The 24,876-nt window shown below is 37.1% G+C and overlaps 1 protein-coding gene and 1 long non-coding RNA gene across 6 annotated transcripts in view; one reads left to right on the top strand and one right to left on the bottom strand.

Annotated features, from left to right (window-relative positions):
* Positions 1-527, bottom strand: part of LOC102167943 — a 42,644-nt gene extending 42,117 nt beyond the window's left edge. For 2 of the 3 annotated variants that reach the window (XR_001298442.2, XR_001298441.2), the window contains exon 1: positions 375-527. This is a non-coding gene — a long non-coding RNA (uncharacterized LOC102167943). The remainder of the gene's footprint in view (positions 1-374) is intronic. The other variant, XR_305038.3, reaches the window with a different exon arrangement.
* On the top strand, positions 563-24,876 carry PLK4 (polo like kinase 4). 3 transcript variants are annotated; one of them, XM_005666874.3, is made up of 16 exons: positions 563-847; positions 1,511-1,606; positions 3,113-3,208; positions 3,289-3,403; positions 6,660-7,683; positions 8,822-8,922; positions 10,521-10,657; positions 11,962-12,066; positions 12,441-12,543; positions 13,425-13,574; positions 15,672-15,805; positions 15,900-15,991; positions 16,129-16,276; positions 17,305-17,445; positions 19,393-19,499; positions 21,308-21,932. In XM_005666874.3, the coding sequence occupies exons 1-16, from the start codon at positions 818-820 to the stop codon at positions 21,408-21,410; spliced, it is 2,682 nt and encodes an 893-aa protein (XP_005666931.1). In that variant the 5' UTR covers positions 563-817; the 3' UTR covers positions 21,411-21,932. The 3 variants fall into 3 exon arrangements, with proteins under 3 accessions (XP_005666931.1, XP_020957266.1, XP_020957267.1); XM_021101607.1 differs by lacking the exon at positions 563-847 and adding an exon at positions 870-1,376 and having other exon boundaries at positions 21,308-24,876; XM_021101608.1 differs by lacking the exon at positions 563-847 and having other exon boundaries at positions 1,509-1,606; positions 3,117-3,208; positions 21,308-22,045.

The following is a 24,876-nucleotide window of genomic DNA, read 5'->3' as shown; positions in this document are numbered from 1 at the left end:
CTATACTACAGCCACAGAAACTTGGGATCCGAGCCATATCTGCGACCTACGCCACAGGTGACCACGATGCCAAATCCTTAACCCACTGAGTGAGGCCAGGGATCCAACCCGCAAGCTCATGGTTCCTAGTCAAGAGTCGTATCCGCTAAGCCACGAGGGGAACTCCCAGTTTATTTTCTTTAAGCACCTTACACATTTTTTACAGTTATGAAAAACTGGAGTAAGCATTGGGGAGTAATGGAATGCTTACATCAGGTAATTTTTTTCCCTTGTGCTGTTCCACCAAGTTTAAACATTTGAAATTTAATTATCGTTGTAAACCCTTTACAGAACTGGAATAAGTAGCTTTTCAGACAGTGAGGTAAATAACTGACCGGTTGTAAATGCCTCATATTTCAGGCTGCCTTTTTTACTGTCTCGCGCAGGTCTTCCACAACTTAGAATGCCAACTCTTGCTTCCAAGCTGTAAGGTGCAGAAGCACTTCCGGTCTTCGGTCCAGAGACTAGCCGGGAAGGAGCCTAACACGCATGCGCGCCCCGGCGCAGCCTCTCCGCAACTACCCGTCTCGTTACGTCACCTCCAACCTCCCTTGACGGCAACCGGCGGGAGTTTTTCAAAATGGGAGCGCGAAGGCGCCACCCAGTCCTCGGAAGGTGCCTGGGAGACCTTTCCGTGGCTGTACTGTCGTCGCCAGGAGCGGCGGCCTAGAGAGCCGAGCCTGATGGGCGCCAAGACCCGCTGGCTGCTTGGAGCGCTGCCTCGAAAAGACTTCGTGAAGGGAGCTAATCCGGGAAGCACGGGCCGGGACCTAGAAATATGGCGACGTGCATCGGGGAGAAGATCGAGGTGAAAAGACTCGGCACTGCTCAGTAGGGCGAGTGGGAGTCGGAGTGTTGGGACTCGAGACCCTGGCTGGAAGGGGATCGGGCGAAGCTAACTGCCGCGGGGCGGGCGCCGAGGTGCTTTGGGAGGGTCCCAACCGCCGGGAGCCCGGCTGTTTTAAGGGCGGAGCGGCCCGCCCCTCACAGACGCGGGGGCGGTGAGACAGGTGTGTTGCTCGCAGCTCCGCCCTTCTGTTCCTAGACTCCAAGGCTTCTGGTCTGCGATCCCGCTCCAGCTGCCGCGCTTAGAGCAGAGCAAGACTGTCTCCCCTTTTTTCAAGGGGATGGCGGTTACCTCCGGCGGGAGCTGCGGCGGGATTCTCTTCAGGCGCTCAGCTCTCAGGGGGTTGGCTGGAGGTGGGAGGAGGGTGCTGAGGCTACACTGAAGTTGCGGAGCCAGACTTAGGATATTCTATCTAGAGCCCAGCCTGGAAGCTCAGCGAGACCTGCAAGGCATCAACATGCTTTCCACCCCAGACACCTGCTGTATTGAGGTGTAATATCTGCTTGAATTTTGAATGCAAATTCCCCTCTTGATCCATTTTCTCTTCTTTTCCAGCCCCTTCCTATTTTTTCCCTTTCTCCTTCTGAAAGTTGTCACACACATTCTTTAATTTTGACTTTTAAGGATTTTAAAGTTGGAAATCTGCTTGGTAAAGGATCATTTGCTGGTGTCTACAGAGCTGAGTCCATTCACACTGGTTTGGAAGTTGCAATCAAAATGGTAAGAATTTTGTAATCAACTTCTTTGCAGGTAACAAGAGATATTTGCTATTTGAAATGTCAGAAACTCCTTACCTGCCAGCCTTTTCTTTATGGTATAAAAATCCCACTGCTTAGGCAGGAGACAGTAGTTCCAAGTCCACCATTTGAACATAAGGTTATCGTAGGAGATCCTTGACCATACTTAAATAACATCTTCAGTACTGTTCATTATACCTGGTATCTAATTATGTGTACTTGGAATAATCGGTAGCGATCAAAGAACAAAAAATAACTTTAAAATAATAAGAATACACTTGTGCATAGTTCTATATTACACTGTAGCAAGCTAAAATACTGTTCTTTTTATCAGAAGTCAGTCTAGGGAGTTCCTGTCGTGGCTCAGTGGTTAACGAATCTGACTAGGAACCATGAGGTTTCGGGTTCGATCCCTGGCCTCACTCAGTGGGTTATGGATCCGGCATTACTGTGAGCTGTGGTGTAGGTTGCAGACGAGGCTCTGATCTCGTGTAGCTGTGGCTGTGGCATAGACTGGTGGCTACAGCTCCAATTGGACCCTTAGCCTGGGATCCTATATATGCCACGGGTGCAGCCCTAGAAAAGACAAAAAGACAAAAAAAAAAAAAAAAAGTCAGTCAGTAGGAGTAACATAAGCAAATTAAGAAACACTTATCTATACTAGTAGGAAAAAGGAAGGATAGTTTTGTTTTAAAGCTTGCTAAATTTTTATTATTATACATAATGATATTTGAGCTATTAAATTTTTTGTTTATTTTATTTCACTTGCTTTTTAGGGCCACACCTGTGGCATATGGAAATTACCAGGCTAGGGGCTGAATCATAATTACAGCTGCTGGCCTAAACCACAGCCACAGCAACACCAGGTCCTTAACCCACTGAGCTAGGCCAGGGATCAAACCTGCATCCTCATGGATACTAATCAGTTTTGTTACTGCTGAGCCACGATGGAAACTCCTAAATTCTTTAAATTGGTGGAATGTATTAGAATGCATTGGGCAAACTTATGTCCACTTTATCAAGCACTTTACTAGATGCATGGGGAAAAATAGACAATAGAATAAATTGATCTCAAAAAGAAATAGATAAAAAGATTTAGGAATATTTTAAAGTATATTTTCTCTTTTCAAAGTTCACGTAAGAGGAATTCCCATTGTGGCTCAGCAGTAACAAACCCAACTAGTATCCATAAGGTTGAAAGTTTGATCCCTGTCCTTGCTCAGTGGGTTAAGGATCCAGCATTGCTGTGAACTGTGGTGTAGGCTGCAGATACAACTCAGATCCTGCATTGCTCTGGCTGTGGTATAGGCGGTCAGCTATACCTCCACTTTGACCCCTAGAGTGGGAACTTCCATATGCTGCAGGTGTGGCCCTAAAAAAAAAAAAAAAAAAAAAGACACCCCCCAAAAAAAATAAAAACAAAGTTAGCATAACAGCTTCACTTTCCAAAGTTTATCATCAACATTTAAACCTCTTATGTTATTTTTAGATAGATAAGAAAGCCATGTACAAAGCTGGAATGGTACAGAGAGTCCAAAATGAGGTGAAAATTCATTGCCAATTGAAACATCCTTCTATCTTGGAGGTAAGATACAAATTTTATAAAAGTGTCCAAGGACATGAATTTTTCTATTTTATAATTTATTTTTCCCTTTTACATTTCAGCTGTATAACTACTTTGAAGATAGCAATTACGTGTACCTAGTATTAGAAATGTGCCATAATGGAGAAATGAATAGGTATCTAAAAAACAGAAGAAAACCATTCTCAGAAAATGAAGGTAGGCTCTGCTGCTTTGCTGTTTTTTTTTTTTTTTCTTTCTTTCTTTTTCTTTTTTTTTTAAAACAAAATTTAAATTTTTTTGAGGTACCTGCTGTGGCACCATGGGATCATGGGTGTTTCTGGAGCACTGGGATGCAGGTTCACTCCTTAGCCCAGGACAGTTGGTTAAAGATCTGGTGTTGGCACAGCTGCAGTGTAGGCTGCAGCTGCGGCTTGGATCTCATCCCTGGTCTGGGAACTCCCTATGCCACAGGGCGGCCAAAAATCAAACGGGAAATTTTTAAAAATATATATATATATAATTTTTTGAAATGAAATTTTGTAGTTTTGAAAAATGTACTATGTTATAATATTTAGTGAAACTTTCAATTATTAACTTGTGCTACAAAAGTAGATGTTATCCCCCCAAAATTAAAAAAGTGGTTAATTCACATAAATAATGCAGGAATTATGGAAGTAAAGTAAAAGGAGAAATTTACTATCCATCTTTTCCCAAAACAATTTTTAAATCAGTGATCATAATTTAATGTGTATCCTTTCAAATCTAGAAAATGCTATTTAGAATGCTGTTGATGACTATAACATAGCTTCTAATTCAAATACAAATAACTATTAAAACCCGTTATTATAGAAAATGTCAAACATAAAGTTAAGAGAGTATAATGAGCCCCTATGAACTTATCACTCAGTTTCCAAAACTATCAAATCATGGTCAGATTGTTTCATCTGTACCCTTTCTTATTCCCCTAGTTTCCTAAAGTATCTTGAAGCAAGTCATAAACATCTTTTTATCTTTATATGATACAGACTTAAAAAAACAAAACATAAAAGTCACTATCACACCTAGTAATTCCTTACTATCAAATACATTGTCAGTTTCAGCTTCCTTGTTTTCTTATAAATAACTTTTTATAGTTCAGGTCAGGATTAAGTAAGGTCTATATTTTCAAATTATCTTTCAAATTATATTATCCTGCTAACTGAGATTGCAGGTCAAGATTGAAGGCTGAGAAAGGTAGTTGCTAATAGGCTTTTTGTCCATTTGATTCTATATTTAACCCATTTGGAAAACAGTTTGGTTGTATGTATTAATAGTTATGGAAATGTTCAGACCCATAGACTGAAAATAAGGACATAATACAAATTGAAAATTCATACACATGTTGATAATGAGTACTGCTTTTTTTTTTTTTTTTTTTTTTTTTTAGGGCCACATCTGCAGCATATGGAAGTTCCTGGGTTATGGGTTGAATTGGAGCAGCAGTTGACAGCCTTTGCTGCAGCCACATTTGTGACCTACGTGGCAGCTTGTGGAAATACTGGATCTGAGCCAGTATTCAACCTACACTGCAGCTTGCGACAACACTGGATCCTTAACCCACTGAATGAGGCCAGGGAACGAACCCATATTCCCATGGGTACTTGTCAGGTTCTTAACACACTGAGCCACAATGGGTACTCCAGTACTGCTTTTTTCATAGTACTGTATAAGAATAAGGCCTTCTTAAATAAGACATAATTTGCGAAAGAAGAATTAAATGAATTATCAATTTGACTTAATTAAAATCAAGAATGTGAGAGTTCTCACTGTGGCACAGTAGGATCAGCAGCATCTCTGGAATGCTGGAATGTAGATTTGATCCCTGGCCTGCCACAGTGGGTTAAAAGTCCAGCTTGCCACAGCTGGGGTATAGGCTGCAACTAGTTCAGATCAGTTTCCTGGCCTGGGAACTCCAGTTGCCTCTTGGGCAGCCAAAAAAGAAAGTTAAGAATGTGTATGACAAAAGATACTGTCAACAAATTTCAAAGTCAAAGGTAGGAAGAAAATATTTGTAAAATAAAATGGCTGACAAATTAATACTTAAGATGTAAGGTATGCCTAAAAAGAAAGAGATAATTGAATAGGAAAATGACTGTTCACAGAAGAGAAAGAATAAGTGGCCAGTGAACATTTGAAAAGATGCTCAAACTCAGCAGTAACCATAAGAATGCCAGCTAAAATAATGAGTACTAATTTTTTACCCATTGGATTCAGACAACCTAGTGTTAACAAGGATGTGCTTGAAAACAACAGCCTTTTGAGAGCAGTTTGGCACGGTATTAAAATACTAAATTTTGGGCATTCCTATCATGGTTCAGCGGTAACAAACCCAAGTAGTATCCATGAGGATGCAGATTTGATCCCTGTCCTTGCTCGGTGGGCTAAGGATCCACTGTTGCCATAAGTGGTGATGTAGGTTGCAGACACGGCTCAGATCCCACTTTGCTCTGGCTATGGTGTAGGCCGGTGGCGTACAGCTCCAATTCAGCCCCTAGCCTGGGAATTTCCATATGACTCAGGTGAGGCCATAAAAAGCAAAAAAAAAAAAAAAAAAAAAAAAATTCTTCTAATTTTAAGGACTTCTTCTGGTTACCCTAGTTAACTCTAGTCACTTCTAATTCTAATAAAATTAAGCTTCCCTTGGGAGTTCCCATTTTGACAGAGGGGAAACGAATCCAACTAGTATCCATGAAGATGCCTGCTCAATTCCTACCCTTGCTCAGTGGGCTGGGGATCTGGAGTTGCTGTGAGCTATGGCATAGGTCGCAGATGTGGCTTGGATCCTAAGTTGCTATGGCTGTGGCGTAGGCTGGCACCTGTACCTCACATTTTTCCCCTAGCCTGGGAACTTAAATATGCCACAGGTGGGGCTCTAAAAAGGAAAAACTAAGTAAATAAATAAAATTAAGCTTCCCTTAATTTAGAAAACTCATCAGTTGGAAAGGACAAAGAATATAGTTGTCTTTAGGAGGGTTTTTTTTTTTTTTTTTTTTTTTTTTTTGTCTTTTTGCCTTTTCTAGGGCCACTCCCGCGCATATGGAGATTCCCAGGCTAGGGGTCTAACCGGAGCTATAGCCACCAGCCTATGCCACAGCCACAGCAACAGCAGATCCAAGCCACATCTGCAATCTACACCACAGCTCACAGCAACGCCGGATCGTTAACCCACTGAGCAAGGCCAGGGATCGAACCTGAAACCTCATGGTTCCTAGTTGAATTTGTTAACCATTGAGCCATGATGGGAACTCCTAGGAGGGTTATTAAAGAGTATTTTAAATTATCAGAGTGGTATTTTAGCTGGTGAAACTAGTAAATACTGGCATATGTTTTTGGATTTCATAATGTATTCTAAATACTGAATCTTCAGATTTTCTAAATTATAAGGTTTTTGTTTTGTGTGTGTGTGTGTGTTTTTTGTTTTGCTTTCTAACAGCTCGACACTTCATGCACCAGATCATCACAGGAATGTTGTATCTCCATTCTCATGGTATATTACACCGGGACCTCACACTTTCTAACCTCTTACTTACACGTAATATGAACATCAAGATTGCCGATTTTGGGCTAGCAACTCAGTTGAAGATGCCACATGAAAAGCACTATACTTTATGTGGAACTCCTAATTATATTTCTCCTGAAATTGCAACTCGAAGTGCACATGGACTTGAATCTGATATTTGGTCCTTGGGATGTATGTTTTATACATTACTTATTGGGAGACCACCTTTTGACACTGACACAGTGAAGAACACATTAAATAAAGTCGTACTGGCAGATTATGAAATGCCAACTTTTTTGTCAAGAGAGGCCAAGGACCTTATTCACCAGTTACTTCGTAGAAATCCAGCAGATCGTTTAAGTCTATCTTCAGTATTAGACCATCCTTTTATGTCCCGAAACTCTTCAACAAAAAATAAAGATTTGGGAACTGTAGAAGACTCAATAGATAGTGGACATGCCACAATTTCTACTGCAATTACGGCTTCTTCCAGTACCAGTATTTGTGGTAGTTTATTTGATAGAAGAAAACTTTTGATTGATCAGCCACTCCCAAATAAAGTGACTATATTTCCAAAGAATAAAAATTCAAGTGATTTTACTTCTTCAGGAGACAGAAGCAGCTTTTATACTCAGTGGGGAAATCAAGAGCAAGAAACTAGTAATAGTGGAAGGGGAAGGATAATCCAAGAGGCAGAAGAAAGACCACATTCTCGATACCTTCGTAGAGCCCATTCCTCTGATAGATCTGGCACTTCTAACCAATCTCGAGCAAAAACATATACAATGGAACGATGTCACTCAGCAGAAATGCTTTCAAAATCCAAAAGATCAGGAGTAGATGAAAATGAAGAAGGATACTCACCCACAAACAGCAATGCTAATATTTTTAACGTCTTTAAAGAAAAGACATCCAGTGGTTCTGGATCTTTTGAAGGACCTGATAACAATCAAGCACTGTAAGAATCATTCTATCAAAAAAGATTTTACTTTTCGGTAAACATGGAATTAGCACAAACATGAAGCTGCATCTTACTAAGGGGGGTTACCTTAGCATTATCATATGTTCCTGGGGCACTTTGTAACTGTAAGTTTTTGTTTGTTTGTTTGTTTTTTGCCTCTCCCAAGGCATATGGAAATTCCTGGGCCAGGGGTCAAACCTGCACCACAACAGCAACCCAAGCCACTGCAGAGACAACACTGGATCCTTAACCCGCTACACTGCAAGGGACATCCTATAATTTCTGATTCTTAATAGAAGAATCAAAATGATGATTTTTGATTTGTAGGTAAGAATCTCTTAAAAGGAGCGAGTTCCTGTACTGGCTCTATGGGTTAAGAACCTGACATAGTGTCCATGAGGATACAGGTTCAATCTCTAGCCTTACTCAGTGGGTTAAGGATCTGGTGTTGTTGCAAGCTGCCATGTAGGTTGCAGATGCAGCTTGGATCCCAAATTGCTGTGGCTGTGGCATAAGCCAGCAGCTACAACGCCTGTTCAACCCCTAGCCTGGGAACTCCCATATGCCACAGGTGTGGCCATAAAAAGAAAGAAAGAAAGAAAGAAAAAAAAAAAGCTCTTAAAATGAGTGCATGTGCTCATGAATATATTTGTAGTATGTGTTTTAACCAGTTCCAGAATTTTTAGTGTCATTTTTTATTCTATGAAGCAGGTCTCCAGTACAGTCTATCAGATATTAAACATGTCTGATCCCTAGAGTACTCTAATAGTAACTGTACTACCTGTACACACACACACACAAATAGAGAAAAGAAGCAGAGCCTAAGTGGTAAGTAATCATACTGTTGGCTGCTAGGTTTTTAGTGACTACCGTTTATTTTTCTTCCTTTTCTGATCTTTGATTTTTATGCTTAGGTTACAAGAGGATAGTAGCCATGTAGTAACATTGTCACCGTGCCATGGGCATTTTGGCATGGGAATTTAGCTTCTTAGAGACAGCTTAGTTATATAGATACTGAGTTCCACAGTTAATCTCCCAATTTTTAGGTATTCATGTCAGTATTTTTATCTTATAAAGTTATTACCTGATGGTTTTTTTATTAGTTTATGGTAATTTTTTTTTTTTGTCTGTTTAGCTCCAATCATCTTTGTCCAGGAAAAACTCCTTTCCCATTTCCAGACCAGACAGCTCAGACTGAAATGGTGCAACAGTGGTTTGGTAATCTGCAAATACATGGTGAGTTTTTATGGACTATTTAATAAAAAGTAATTGCTTGGACACTTACCAAGCATTGCAGTTTTCAATTAAGTAGAAGGTGATATGGACTCATAACATACCCATGGGACCTCACATACACTAAGGTACATAGATACTAAAACCTAAACATTTTTAAAGAGCTGTCCTCCAAGTCATTATTTTTTCTTATAGATACATAGAGAGTTTGAAAGTTAAACATTTTTAATTAGTGAACAAGACATTCACAGAAGGTGTGTTAGAAAATAATGATGGAAAAAAGACGGAATAAAAAACATATGGAAGAAACATCTGGAGAGGAGGAGATAATTTTTTACTGAGTATCATATTATCCCAGACAAAGTGCATAATATGGATGTAATTTAAGCAGAGAGTTGCTGTGTCACCTTAGGAGTCTGTTTTTTTTTTTTTTACGGATATTATTTTCAAGAGCCCAAAAGAGAATTAATCTTCTCATGTGTACTTGTTGAAGATGGTAATTCAAATTTATGTTTTTTAAACTACAGTACTGCCATATGTTCAGTCTTTCTCTTAATCTTCTTTTTTGCTTATAGATGCTTTTATTTGGTAACATGGACATGTCTGAGCAATCCTTATTTATAATAATCTAGTAGTGCTGCTTAATTTTTAAGTATATTATTTGGTATAAGAGATTTCCTGTTATAATGGAAGTGAGGGGAGGCACTTAAAAGTCATTTAAGGGGAAAATTGTGATATAGATTTTTAGAATTTAGCATTTGAAAAATTGCCTTACATAGTTTATATAGTCTTATCATTTTAAGGGCTTAAAAAGATAATGTTCCCATATGAACTCTAAAACTGTATTAAAGATAAATGGATAAAGTTCAGTAAGAAATTTTTTAGAAATGTGGGTGCATATGCATTTGTAATATTAAGTATTAATATTAAAGCTATTTCATATATTTTAGTGTTTTTTGGTTTTGGCATATTTTTAAAGTAAAGATAGTATAGTTTTTAGCTTAAAGAGAATAAATTTACATGTTATGTAGAATGATTACTTGGGAACTCCTTTCAAATCTGTGTTTGTTGGAGCAATGGCAGTTGCTCATTTTGTATTAGTAAGTGACTAGGTGACTGGTTTTTTGCTTTGATTGAAAAATTCATTTCATATTTACATCTTTCTTAGTCTTAGACTAAAGGTATTCCTTTTCGTTCTGGCTTAAAACGTCCTTTTATTATGCCATATCAAACTGCTTGTTAGAAAGATTATGAGTTTTTTTTTTAAAAAAAAGACTATTTCTTTTGTTTCTCAAAAAAAAGTGCTATTGTAACCAGCATGACATTATTTTGTATAGACCTGACTTTTTAATGATTCACTAAATTGCATTATTCTGTGTATATTATAGCTCATTTAAGAGAAACTACTGAGCACAACAGCATTAACCCAAACAGAGATTTCCAGGGCCATCTAAATTTGCAGGCCATATCAAGAAATGTTTGGTTTGATAAAAGAGCCAAAAAGAGCCCCAGTGCTTCTGATAATGCACATCCTACAAAACAGCTGACTGCATTTCACAGTAAACCTGAGATAATTCAACAAGAATCTTTTTTTGGCTCAGATCCTTTTTCCGAACAAAGCAAGACCAGGGGTACGGAGCCACCATTGGGTTATCAGAAACGTACATTACGAAGCATTACATCTCCCTTGACTGCCTACAGGTTAAAACCAATCAGACAGAAAACCAAAAAGGCTGTGGTATGTCTTAATATTTTTCTAAAATCGCTGCATGATATTTTCCTTAAGTAAATGGTTTCTGTATCAAAGATGTTGTTTTTTCAGTTCCCTATAATGTCCCAGTTTTGTTTTGGTTTTTGGTTTTTTGTTTTTGTCTTTTCTTTTTAGGGCCGCAGCCTCGGCACATGAAAGTTCCCAGGCTAGGGGTCCAATTGGAGTTACAGCTGCCAGCCTACACCAGAGCCAGAGCAACGCAGGATGCGAGCTGTGTCTGTGACCTACACCACAGCTCACGGCAATGCAAGATCCTCAACCCACTGAGCAAGGCCAGAGATTGAACCCACAACCTCATGGTTCCTAGTCAGATTCGCCTCAGCTGCGCCACAATGGGGAACTCCTGTTTTGTTTGTTTGCCACTCTGCAGCATGTGGAGTTCCTAAGCCAGGGACTAGATCCCAGCTGTAGCTGCAGCAATGCCAGATCCTTTAACCCACTATGCCAGGCCAGGAATTAAACCTGCGTCCTGGCACTGCAGAGACTCCACCGATCCTGTTGTGCCATAGCTGTTGCACCACAGCAGGAACTCCTGTCCCTGTATTTTTTGACAGGTACATGATAAATTCACTCAAAAGAAAAGAAATGGGTGTTTATGGAAAAATAGCTCTTTGTTTCCTTTTGGGTACCTTAAGAATGGCTGATACTGAGTTTTGAATTTTAAGTTATTAATAATGAAAAACATTTAAAAGTAATACTGGCTAAATACTGTTAAATATTATTTTATTCACAATCCTAACTACTAAATAACTTTTGCTTTTGTTGTACATTTTGTTTCTACATTTAATCTAGTCTCAAATGAAAAAAATAAACTAGAAAATGTTTTTAATGTCAAACTATTTAAAGAAAAGGGGTAGCACAAAATTAAGTATAGGAGTTTTTTAAATGTCATGTGCGAATTGGGAATGGGGATTTTTATTTAATTCCCTCTTGTTAGTCCTTTGTTTTCCATTGCACTCAGTCTTGCCTTTGTTTGGCATGCTATTGTCTTTTTAAAGTCCTTACTCTCCACCCTACCTTCTGCTTTCTTTCTTCTCACTGGTTATCATTTCACACCTGATTATACCTTCTTACCATTGCCCCAGTGTTTTACAGTTGCGCTCAATTACACCTCTAGTCTAGACTGTTGCAGTGAAGCAGCTATTTGATTTTTACTTTAATTTTTGTTTCTGCCATGGTTAAGTACTTTTCTCTTAACTAAGGTATATATGTCAGAGTTGTTCTGGTAAACAAGAAAATCGTTATTGATTTTAGTTTTGTTTTTTATTTAGGTGAGCATACTTGATTCAGAGGAGGTATGTGTGGAGCTTCTAAAAGAGTTTGCATCTCAAGAATATGTGAAAGAAGTTCTTCAAATATCTAGTGATGGAAGTATGGTAATGTGGATCTACTTTATTATCTTGTAGCTTCATCACTTAAACATTTAGCATTCCATTCATTCTATAATGATGTTCTTAAAAAATCTTTAATCACTTTTCTTGATATGATAGTGTCTCTGGAATTCAAAAACTAAAATACCATAATACAAGTATTTAAATAAGTGTGGTTTAAAAAGTAATTTTAACTAGTAACAAAATCTTAACTTTAGGCTTAAGTTTAAAAAGCAAAAAAAAATTACTTTTAGAGAATATTTAGCATTTCCAATAAAATATTTAATGTTACATGTGACCTCTTTTTATAATTTTAGTAACAAAATGTTGTGCTCTAACTTAATGGCATATAATTGGAATTCTTAAAAATTTTTTGGCAGATTACTATTTATTATCCAAATGATGGAAGAGGTTTTCCTCTTGCTGATAGACCACCCTCACCTACTGACAACATCAGTAGGTACAGATTTGACAATTTACCAGGTATGTAAATTTACTAGAGAATAAATTTAGGTAATGGATACAGATACATAAACTCTATACATGTAAATATTAGAGATTGTAAATATCTTGACTTCAGTAGTAGGGCTATAGGTTATGTTTTCATACTTTATGTCTGGTGAGATGTGCTGTACCTTACTTTTCCAACAAGTATTCATATTTTGTGTTGTAATGTTATTTTATTCTATTTATTTAAGTAAAAACTAACTCTGGAATATTAGTCATCTGTCCCACAAATAAACTTTGTACACTTGTATTGTTACAGTTTGTCGAGAATCATGTTAAAAATTCAACATGGAGTATCTAGTTTTTGACTTTTTTTGAAATCATTACTGTGCTACATAATGATCACTTGTAACTTTGGTTAACCACACTTGACTTCCATATGCAGCCTCTGGATATTATGGATTGGGAAATTATGTACTGAATAGTAAGACCTCAAGGAGGTAACCTAGAAAAACAAATAAGAGAACCTATCTAATCTAACCCTATTAGAAATTAAAACCAGTAGATAAGCCTATTAAATAAAATAAGTGACCAAAGTTAAAGGGAAATGCAGAAATTTATTAAAACATTCCTGGAGCTCCGGCATTGTCACTGCCATGGTCACTGTTGTGGCAGATTCGATCCCTGGCCTGGGGAACTTGTGCATGCTATGGGAGTGGTCCCCAAAAAGAGATTTTTTAAATAATTATCATATCAGTCACCAGATTTTGTTGTATACTTGGAAATTTTATTACACAGTGTTTAGTTTTCATTAAAATAATAGACCTAAATATCTAAAAAATGCTAAGCTTTTATGGGTTTTATGTTAATGCTTTTATTCCCTAATATTAGGAAATTTTTTTCTTTTCTCTCTCTAGAAAAGTACTGGCGAAAGTATCAATATGCTTCCAGATTTGTACAGCTTGTAAGATCTAAATCTCCCAAAATCACTTATTTTACAAGATATGCTAAGTGTGTTTTAATGGAGAATTCTCCTGGTGCTGATTTTGAAGTTTGGTTTTATGATGGTAAGTGCCATTTGGAAATGGTGATTTTTTTCCCCCTTTAGTTTGTAACTTAGTAGTTGTGGGTTTATTTATTTATTTTTTTAATTTAACACAGCTAGTTTTATGTGTGTCTGTATCCATACATAAAAATTATACAACACAGTATACTCTATGTCATATGTTAATCAAAATATATTTATCTATACTTTCTTATAAACAATTTATTCTCTTAATATACATATTAATTCTCTTTTCCCATTTGGCTCCAATTTAACAATATCCTGTTTGATATTATAAAAATAACATGAAATAAACAATACCCTGTTTCTTACTAGGAACTTAACATATACAAAGTTATTAAAATAGCAAATGTCACAAAGGATAAGATTGAACCGGAGAATCTTATTTTCTATATCCATTCTACAAAAGATGTTTATTTATTTATTTATTTAGTCTTTTCTAGGACTGCACCCACGGCATATGGAGATTCCCAGGCTAGGGGTTTAATCAGAGCTGTAGCCGCTGGCCTACGCCAGAGCCACAGCAACATGGGATGCGAGCTGCGTCTTTGCCCTACACCACAGCTCATGGCAATGCCGGATCCTTAACCCAGAGCAAGGCCAGGGATCGAACCCGCAACCTCATGGTTCCTAGTTGGATTTGTTAACCACTGAGCCACAATGGGAACTCCAGATGTTTAGTTTTTAAATTGAACTATAATTGATTTACAATATTATGTTACTTTCTTCTGTACAGCAAAGTGACTCAGTTATATACATATATACATTCTTATTTATTTTCTTTTCCATTATGGTTTATCCTAGGATATTGAATATTGTTCCCTGTGCTATACAGTGGAACCTTGTTTTCCATTCTATATAGAAGAGTTCGCATCTATTAACTCCAAACTCCCAATCCATCCCTCCCCTATCCCCCAGTTCCTCCTTGGCAACCTCAAGTGTGTTCTCTCTGTGAGTCTGTTTCATTCATTTGTGTTGTATTTTAGATTTCACATATAAGTGATATGTATTTGTCTTTCTCTTTCCTACTTCATTTAGTATAATCTCTGATTCCATCCATGTTGCTACAAATGGCGTTACTTTGTGTTTTCTTTTTTTATGGCAGAGGAGTAATTCCATTGTGTATATGTACATTTCATTATTCATTTATCTGTGGATGGACATTTAGATTGCTTCCATGGCTTGGTTATTGTGAATAGTACTACTATGAACACAAGGGTGCCTGTATCTTTTTGAATTAGAGTTTTGTCCATATACATGCCCAGGAGTAGAATAGCTGAATCATATTATTGCTCTATATTTAGTTTTCTGAGGAACTCCATGCTGTTTTCCATGGTAGCTGCACCAATTTACATTCCCACCAACAGTGTAGGAGGGTTCCCTCTTCTCCACGCCCCCTCCAGCATTTGTTATTGTAGACTTATTAATGATGGCCATTCTGACCAGTACCTTATGTAATTTTGACTTGCATTTCTCTGATAATTAGAGACGTTGAGCATCTTTTCATGTGCTCTTAACCACATATATTTCTTCTTTGGAGAAATGTCTATTTAGATCTTTTGTCCTTTTTTCAGTTGGGTTGTTTATTTTTTGTTGTTGAGTTTTATGTGTTGTTTGTATATTTTTTTACTTTTTACTCTGTAAAGCTTCCTCCCTTGAGGGACACATAGCACATACACTCACAGTAAACACAATTATAGCTGTCCTTCACTTAGGTTTTTCTATGAGAGCAGTGATTTTTTAAAAAAATACATAAATATCAACTTAGGCTAGATAAATGCAGAAAAGAAAAATGGATCCCCTGTATTTATTGAATACTGTTTTGAAAGCCTCATTTTATTTATCATCAATAAGTGATTATAAATGATACCTTGGTGTAGGAGCCATTATGTACTGGGTATGATAATGAATATAAGAATTTTTTTTGGCCATGCCTGTGACATTTGGGCATTCCTGGGACAGGGATCAAAATGGAGCCATAACAGTAACCTGAGCCACAGCAGTAACAATGCCGAGTCCTTAACCACTAGGCCACAAGTGAACTCCAAATCTAGGAATATTTAAAGAAATGATAAAGAGTTCTCTTATTTTCTTTAAGGGGCAAAGATACACAAAACAGAAGATTTAATTCAGGTAATTGAAAAGACTGGGAAATCTTATAACTTAAAAGGTGAAAGTGAAGTTAATAGCTTGAAAGAGGAAATAAAAATGTATATGGACCATGCCAATGAGGTATGTACCTACTTGTAGTAAGATTCTCTTACCAATTAATAACATTAAAAATCACATAGGTGAAGTAATGACGGAAAGCACTCTTTTAAAATAGGGCCACCGTATTTGTTTAGCACTGGAATCCATAATTTCAGAAGAGGAAAAGAAAAGTGGAAGTGCTCCCTTTTTCCCAATAATCATTGGAAGGTAAATGTTCGAAAATGTATTAAATATGATAAAAATGTTTTACAAAACAATTTAATATTTACATTATGAATATTCTTTTGTTTTCTGTAAACTGAAAGCTTTAAGGGAATGTATTTGGACATGTCTTTCTCTTTCAGAAAACCTAGTAGTACTAGTTCACCCAAGGCCTTATCACCTCTTTCTCCTGTGGATCCAGACTACCCCATGACAGATACACCATCTCTGAATAGAATGATCATAAATAGTGCTGCTTCTCCGAAACAGGCACCAATACCTAATCCTTCTGTAAGTAAAATATACGTTACTTCTGTACTTTAAACCTTCAGTGATTGCCTAAGGTCTTTGATAAACAAATTGAAACTTACTGTGGCCTTACTATCATCAACCTACGTTTGAACTACTTTATCCCACACCCCTTTTTTTTGGTCTTTTTAGGTCCGCACCCTCGACATATGGAGGTTCCCAGGCTAGGGGTCCAATGGGAGCTGTAGCTGCCAGCTTACACCATAGCCACAGCAACATGGGATCTGAGCCGCACGTGCATTGTACAATACAGGTCACAGCAATGCCGCATCCTTAACCCACTGAGCAGGGCCAGGGATTGAACCTGTGTCCTCATGAATGCTAGTCAAGTTTGATAACTGCTGAGCCACAACAGGAACTCCTATCCCACACTCTTTGTGATTGAACCTTGGAAGCCTTTTAGTTCTTTCATTAACCAGACTTTCAGAGTCTTTGTCAGATGCTATTCACTTGATGGGTGAAGTCTGTCCCAAACCCTTTAATGGCTAATTCTTTCTCATTCTTCAGGTCTCAGTTTAAATGTTACCTCAACAAAGCCAAACCTAAATCCTCTGGGAAAAAGCTAAATATATATGTTTTATTTTTACTAGTAATGTATTGTTAAATACTTTAATATTCATGATAGGATTATGGTTAAATGAACTTAAATTTTTACTGAGAACTATCATGCCAATGAAGACTATAAAGCAATATAGTAAAATGTAAGATTAAAGAAATAGATCTGTGTGTGTGTGTGTATATGTACTCATACACACAAGCATACATAATTGCAGCCATGAAAAACTATACCTTGGAGGAGAAAAAAGACAAAAGAAATCTACCAAAATAAAAATAGCAGTTGTATGGGGATTTTTTTCCTGTTCTGTATTTTTCCAGTTTTCTGTACTGTGATTGTATTTTGTTTTTTTTAAAAATGATTTAAGCTAATACAAGTCCAGTCATTTTCTGTGTTTGCTGAAGCTGGCTCATTAGAATGCTGAGGAGTAATATCTTCCTTTTATTGTCTGTAGATGGTTACAAATGAAGGATTTAGCCTCACAGGTGCAGCTTCTGGAACAAACATCCCTTCCAATAGTCCAAAAGATTGTCTCCCTAAATCAGCACAACTTTTGAAGTCCGTTTTTGTGAAAAATGTTGGTTGGGCTACACAGGTGAGCGTTTCTAGTAAAGTTAATGTTTCTAAGTATAAATTAATTTGATTTCCACAGTAGTAAAGAGTTATCAAAAATATATAAATTTCTTTCCTTTTTAATGGCTGCAACTGTGGCATATGAAGTTCCCAGGCTAAGGGTTGAACTGGAGCTGCAGTCGGGGCCTACTCCACAGCCATGGCAACACTGGATCCAAGCCACATCTGTGACCTATACTGCCTCCTGTGCCAGCACTAGATCTTAATGTGCTGAGTGAAGCCAGGGATTGAACCTGGATCCTCACAGAGACAGCCTTGCGTCCTTAACCTACTGAGCCACAACAAGAATTACAAATATTTTAAAGATTTCTCTTTCCAAGAAAGTTTTTACACCTTTTTTGCATTGATTGTTAATAATTTTCATATTTTTTATTTGGATGCAGTTGGAAAATTCTAGATATTCTTGATAATAAATTGCCTGCTAGGGCCTGGGTGTGACCAATTGTGCCATTTGTTTTTAAAGTACAGGTCATGATGATGGCTAATTTTAAGGAGTTGGGAATGCCCAGGGCATTTTAAGTTTTAGAAAGTATTTATAATCTAAATTACTAGAGTAACTTTGATTTGGCAGAAAAAGAAATGTTTGCATTTAAAAGTTAGATCTACATTGAGTTTCAAACCTAAAGAATTTTATATAGGTGTAAACCTTCATTTGTATATTAACTCAAAGCTTGAATCTTGGAGACTTCTGAGCATAACACATGTATTTTTTTACTTACCAATGAAGTAAAATACAGCCTAGTCCTTAATGGGGGTAGGAAATAAAGGGAATGAAACTCAACATTTGTTGAGTACCTGCCATATGATGTTTTCCTCACACATTGTCTCATTTCCCAAAATAAAACATGGTAAAGTTGATGTTATCTTCATTCATAGAAAGTAAAACTATGGCTTATTATGGATGGTTGACTTTCACATTCTTATTCATTAGTTGGCAGAGTCTGGATATAAACCCAGGTCTGTTTGATTCCAGTGTCCATGCCTTTGTTCTTTTTATAGAGTGGCACATTATAAATGTCAGTGACTGAAGAAACAAGTTCTGAAAGTAAAGATGTAACATTTTTCAGCAGAATAGAAATTCTTGTGGCCTAAAGCCCAAAATAGAGGGAAATTCCAATTTAAGAAAGCATTGTGGGAGTTCCTGCTGTATTACAGTAGGTTAAGAATCTGATGGCGTTCCCGTCATGGCTCAGTGGTTAGCAAATCCGACTAGGAACCATCAGGTTTCAGGTTCGATCCTTGGCCTCGCTCAGTGGAAAGGATCCGGCGTTGCGGTGAGCTGTGGTCTAGTTCACAGACGCAGCTTCGATCCTGCGTTGCTGTGGCTCTGGCATAGGCCCCCGAGCTTGGGAACCTCCATATGCCGAGGGAGGGGCCCTACAAAAGGCAAAAAGACCAAAAAAAAGAAAAAAAAGAATCTGACTGCAGCTGCTCAGAATGCTGTGGAGGTGTGGGTTCAATCCCCAGACCAGCATAGTGGGTTAAAGGATCTTACATTGCTGCAGCTTTGGCATAGGTTGCAGCTGCCACTTGCATTCAGTCCCTGGCCTGGGAACTTCCTTTTGCCATGGGTGCGGCCATAAAAAGAAGGCATTGCTTGGTTATTTCCTAAATCTGTTCTTGGTTAGAAATACTATGTAGGAAAAAGAAACCTGCTCAGATATCCTCAGTGGAAACGAATGGGAAACAGGATTTATTTAGAATAATTTTAACATTATGATGCCCTATTAAAGGAATAATCTTAAAAAGGTAAGAATATTCTCATTGTCACTACCATACAGCCCCAAATTTGTAGTTGCATGAAAGGGTTTCCTTTTTTAACTATGAAAAACCTGTTACACATGAATACCTTTTAAGAACTTCGTAGCCTTTATCTTATAGTAATTTTGCATGCTTGTTATTTTTCTAGTTAACTAGTGGAGCTGTGTGGGTTCAGTTTAATGATGGGTCCCAGCTGGTCGTGCAAGCCGGAGTTTCTTCTATTAGTTACACATCACCAAATGGTCAGACAACTAGGTAAGTTATTAAAATATTGGTTGAATTTCAGCTCTTTGCTATAATTTTTTTCTCTATATGTTGAAATAAATGACTAAAGTTACTATTTTTATGTTGATTTTTTTAAACTGTTAATTATTCACAGCAGCTCATGAAATCTTTCTTAATGCCTATTTTATGATTATCTACGTGAATGCAGGATATTTGGTATGGATGATCCACTCCAAGCAGTTAGATTCCTTTAGCCTTATTATTCCTTAGGCAAACTAGGTTAGCTTTTTTCAGAAGCAATGGCCTTCTAAATTGAAAATAATATACTTAAACAATTTACATAAAAGAACAAGGAATCTTTTAACAGATAACCAGGTTATTTTTCCCAAATCAAAGGCTGTATCCACTGATCTAATGTGGCTTAGCAGTAACGAACTGGACTACTATCTGTGAGGGTTCAATCCCTGGCTTGAATCTGGCATTGCTGTGGTGTAGGCTGGCAGCTTGCAGCTCTGGTCTGGAAATTTCAGCCCTAAAAAAAAAAAAAAAATTTAAGGTTTTATTTTTTAAGGTTTTTTGTTTAGGGGAAAAAAGTCTTTTTGAATGTATATATTCATTCTGAATGAGGATGCCAGGCTACTAAATATGCTCTCAAGTAGGAATCTGGCAATAGTGAGAATAAGCAGGAGTTTGGTTCCCACATTTCAAACCATAACTTACTACAAAGAGGTGGGGTGTTGATAGGGCCAATACAAACATGCTACTTTATGGAAAGTATTTATTATAGAGAAAATATTTGGACAAATATAATTTGTGAATATATACCAACTGCTTTTGTGTATTTATATGAGTGCCATCGTGTAAAGAACTCATGAAGTGAGAGGTTTTTTGTGTTTTTTGTTTGTTTGGTTTTTGCTGCACCCTCAGCATATGGAGGTTCCTAGGCTAGGCGTCCAATTGGAGTTATAGCTGCCGGCCTATGCCACAGCCACAGCAGTGCCAGATCTGAGCTGCCTCTGTGACCTACACCACAGCTCACAGCAACGCAAGATCCTCAACCCATGGAGCAAGGTCAGGGATCGAACCCACAACCTCATGGTTCCTAGTCGATTCGTTTCTACTAAGCAACAACAGCAATTCCATGAGAGGTTTTTTTAAATCAGCTCTTTCAAATGCTCCAGAAGGTCGAACTACACAAATATAAAAATAGGTAGAACCCAGGTTCAGAAGATTAAAGTTCAGATTTTACTGGATATGGTCATTTTGAAATGGTTAACATATAGTAAAAATGCATTTATAATGTGTTTAGCTTAGTATTTTCCTTAGATTAGGCCTTCAATTTAATGAGGAATCCAGATTTTCAGCTTGCTTTAGAATTTATAAAATCAGTTCAAGTTTTTTGATCTGGTTGTCTTTTTATTAATATTATTTTTTGTCTTTTCTCTTTTTAGGGCTGCACCCACAGCATATGGAGGTTCCCAGGCTAGGGGTTGAATCGGAGCTATAGCTGCCAGCCTACACCACAGCCACAGTAACGCCAGATCCTTAACCCACTGGGCAAGGCCAGGGATCTAACCTGCATCCTCATGGATACTAGTTGGATTCATTAACCATTGAGCCACGATGGGAGCTCCTCTTTTTATTATTTAAATACATTTATAAATTGGTTATTTTTAAAAGGAAACTAAGTATGTTTAACTTGATTTAGGTATCCAATAAATAATTTTGTATTATTTTTCTGAGGTGCTTTGCCATTGAAAAATTACTGAATAATATGCCTTTTAGTACTCATACAAAATACAAACCAAGTGACTTTTTTTTTTATTTGCTTCACTTAGGTATGGAGAAAATGAAAAACTACCAGAATACATCAAACAGAAATTACATTGTCTTTCTTCCATCCTTTTGATGTTTTCTAATCCAACTCCTAGTTTTCATTGATTAAAGCTCCTGTTAGATATATAAGTTTAATAAATAACATTTTTGTTGGCTTTCAAGTAAAGTGACTTTTTTATTTTAAAAAACTTCTTTGGAAAGCCTTTCTATAAAAGAGAATTTTTGACCAATACCATAATGGATGTATTTAATGAGAGAACAAAACAGAATGAAACTCAAGTCACTTAAAAAATGTAGCAGTTGTAGATTAAAATAGGACACATAACTTTGCTCTTAGAAATATATATCCTCAAAATACTGTGTTCATGTATTTGTATTGAATAATCTTTTAAAGCAAAAATATAAATGGTATGTAGTATATTTCTGCTTTGACTGTTTTCCTTACTTAGACATGTTAAGAATCATGGACAAAACATGCTGGAGTTTTTGAATATTGAACATGTAAATAATGTATATTTATGTTATAAGTAACATATGTAAACATGTATATTTGTTTTATATTTATTTTTGTAGCACTAATTTCTGATGAAACATTTCTGCAAATGAATTTTATAAAAAAATAAATGTTACTTTATCTTTTGATTATTTAATACTTAATTTTTTAAAAGTTACTTATAAACTCAGTTTTAAATTTTGTTGCCTGTTTAAGAGGAGCCAATTAAATTTTAAAAATTTTGAAAATGGTAAATACATTTTCTCTACTTTTATCTGAAAATATCTGTATATTTTAATGATAAACATTTTAACACTGAAGATCTTAAACTTAATTCAGACCCGTAAATATGAGGACAAAGAATATTTGATAGCAAGACAACCATTCTTAAAGAAATATGGTAGAATAGGTATAGAATGAAACTACTTAAATATGATAAAGACTGTTAAAACTGCCTCAATGACAGATGATTTGTATAATCAAATGTTGGAGTCAATTCCATTATATAGGAATATCCAAAGTCACAATTATTCAACATTGTGTTGGAGGTTTTTGTCTAAGGCAATAAGAAGAAAAATAATTTTTAAAATGAATTGCAGTTAATAAGACAACCCAGTAGAAAAATGAAAAAATAGGAACACATCATTTGGAAAGGAGAAAATCCATATAATGTATAAAAAGAAAATATGCTCAGCCTCATTTATAGTTGGAGAAATGCAAAGTTAAAACAAAAATCATTTCCCAGAGTTCTGTCATGGCTCAGTGGTTAATGAATCTGACTAGGAACCATGAGGTTGTGGTTGGACCCCCAGCCTGGGAACCTGCAACCTCATGGTTCCTAATCGGATTCGTTAACCACTGAGCCGCGATGAAACTCCAGGAAATGATTTAACCCTTCTCTGAGAAATAAAAATATGATTAGAAATAAAATTTCCTCCTTAAAAATGGAAATTATTAAAAGAATTCCTAACTAAATTTTGAAGGCTAAAGACTCAAATACATTTTGCTTTGACAAAATTTAGGTGTATTTTTTTCGTCTTTCAGTCTTAATGTGTCATTATGTTCCAGGTATTTCTCTTATACATACCATATAGCTGAATTTTTAAAGTCCAGTGTAATAACCTCTGTAATCTACTTTGTTTACATTATCATTTATGACTATTTGTCATTACAGTTCAGTTGCACTTATGACTCAACTTATTCTGTGCCTTCTACTTACCATTCTTATTTACTTTTTTTCCCATTCTTTCCCAAACTTTCTTTCCAGGTGAGTTTCTTTTCCATATGCTTATCTGAGTTTCCTTTTGGCAGATTTTTCTTTTTATTTTTTTTAGGGCCACATCTGCGGCATATGGAAGTTCCCAGGTGAGGGGGCAGATCAGAGCTACATACAGCTGCTGGCCTATGCCACAGCAACTCAGGGTGCGAGCCAAGTCTGTGACCTCTACCACAGCTCACAGCAACACTGGATCCTTGACCCACTGAGCAAGGCCAGGGATCAATCCCCAATCCTCATGCATGCTCATCAGGTTCGTTTCCACTGCGCCAAACGGGAACTCCCCAGATTTTTCTGTAATTATAGTTTTTAGAATTTGCTCCATTTCAATGCTTTGGTTCTTTTCTTCAAGGATTCTACTATATGTATATTAAATCATCTATGCCTAATTTTATATCTCTTTATTTCTGTTACTTTATTTTTTAAGGGCCACACCTGTGGCATATGGAAGTTCCCAGGCTAGAGGGAACTAGCCTCTAAATCAGAGCTGCAGCTGCTGGCCTACACCACAGCCACAGCAATGCCAGATTAAAGCTGCATCTGGGACCTATGCTGCAGCCTGCCTCAATGACAGATCCTTAAACTACTGAGTGAAGCCAAGGATTGAATCTGCATCCTTATAGATACTTGTCAGATTCTTAACCTGCTGAGCCACAACGGGAAATCCTCTGTTATTTTACTTTTCCTCCATCTTTGACTTCTCTCATGAAGTTATCTATGACATCTTATTTACTCTTGTGTATCTGTTCTTCATGTCTGAAATTATTTTAAGTTTCTTATTCTTTCCTGAGCTCTGCCAGCAATGTTTTCCTATCTTCCTATTATCTTATTTCTCCACTTCATTGAGAAACTTTCCCACTTCTCAGTTTCTCAAATTACAATATGTCATTTTTTCAACTTTATCTGTTTTATAGGCATATCTATCTGGCATACCTTTGTTTTCTATAACATTATTTAATGCAACTGCACTCTTTTCTGTTCTTCCTCAGTATTTATTCCAGTAAATGGCACCTACCTACATCATTAGCTATTCATGTAAGAATCATGAAAATCATTCTTAATACTTACTTAACCTCATTTAACACTTATTTACCTCATTTAACTACCAACTAATCCTGCCAACTCTACCTCTAAAATGTATTTCATATGCTCTTAGTTCCCATTTCCACTGTCAATTCCCTGATCAAAGTGACCAGCATCACTCATCTGAACCACTGCAATAACCTCCTGCTTGGCTCCAAACACCTCCTCTTGCCACCTCTATTAGAGTTTTTAGTTGCAAACATCAGGATCTAACCTAGTTGGTTTATACAGAAAATAAATATATTACAGGTTATTAGCTCATAGACTCTCTAGAAGGGATAGAGATTGAGGCACTGGAGCTAGGAACAATGGCTCAATCACAGTGCAGGAGTTGTACCAGAAAAAAACATCCTACCAGGGAGTTCCTGTTTTGGCACAACAGAAACGAATCTGACTCTTATGCATGAGGATACAGGTTCAGTCGCTGGCCTCACCTGGTCAGGGATCCAGCAGTGCCATGAGCTGTGGTGTAGGCTGGCAGCTGTAGCTCCAATTAGACCCCCAGCCTGGGAAATTCCATATGCCATGGGTGTGGCTCTAAAAAGCAAAAAACAAACAAAAAACACCCTACCAGCGTTATTCAGCACAGATTCCTCAGCCATGCTGATAAAGCTAGGGACTGAGTTCCAGGAGCCCTGACACTGCTTTCTCCAAAATGTAGCCACAGACCTTGCTCCCCAACAAATGTCAATTTTCTGATGTTACTCACGTCCTCTTTT

This window comes from Sus scrofa, chromosome 8, assembly GCF_000003025.6.
Source record: "Sus scrofa isolate TJ Tabasco breed Duroc chromosome 8, Sscrofa11.1, whole genome shotgun sequence".
NCBI lineage: Eukaryota > Metazoa > Chordata > Mammalia > Artiodactyla > Suidae > Sus > Sus scrofa.
The sequence above is the reverse complement of the archived record's forward strand: the minus strand, read 5'-3'. Positions and strand labels throughout refer to the sequence as shown.

Coding starts and splice junctions, on each gene's coding strand:
- PLK4 (XM_021101607.1), top strand. CDS start 1,344: ATGCTTTCCACCCCAGACACCTGCTGTATTGAG. Junction 3,209..3,288: donor AACATCCTTCTATCTTGGAG/GTAAGATACAAA, acceptor TTTACATTTCAG/CTGTATAACTACTTTGAAGA. Junction 17,446..19,392: donor ATGTTGGTTGGGCTACACAG/GTGAGCGTTTCT, acceptor TTATTTTTCTAG/TTAACTAGTGGAGCTGTGTG.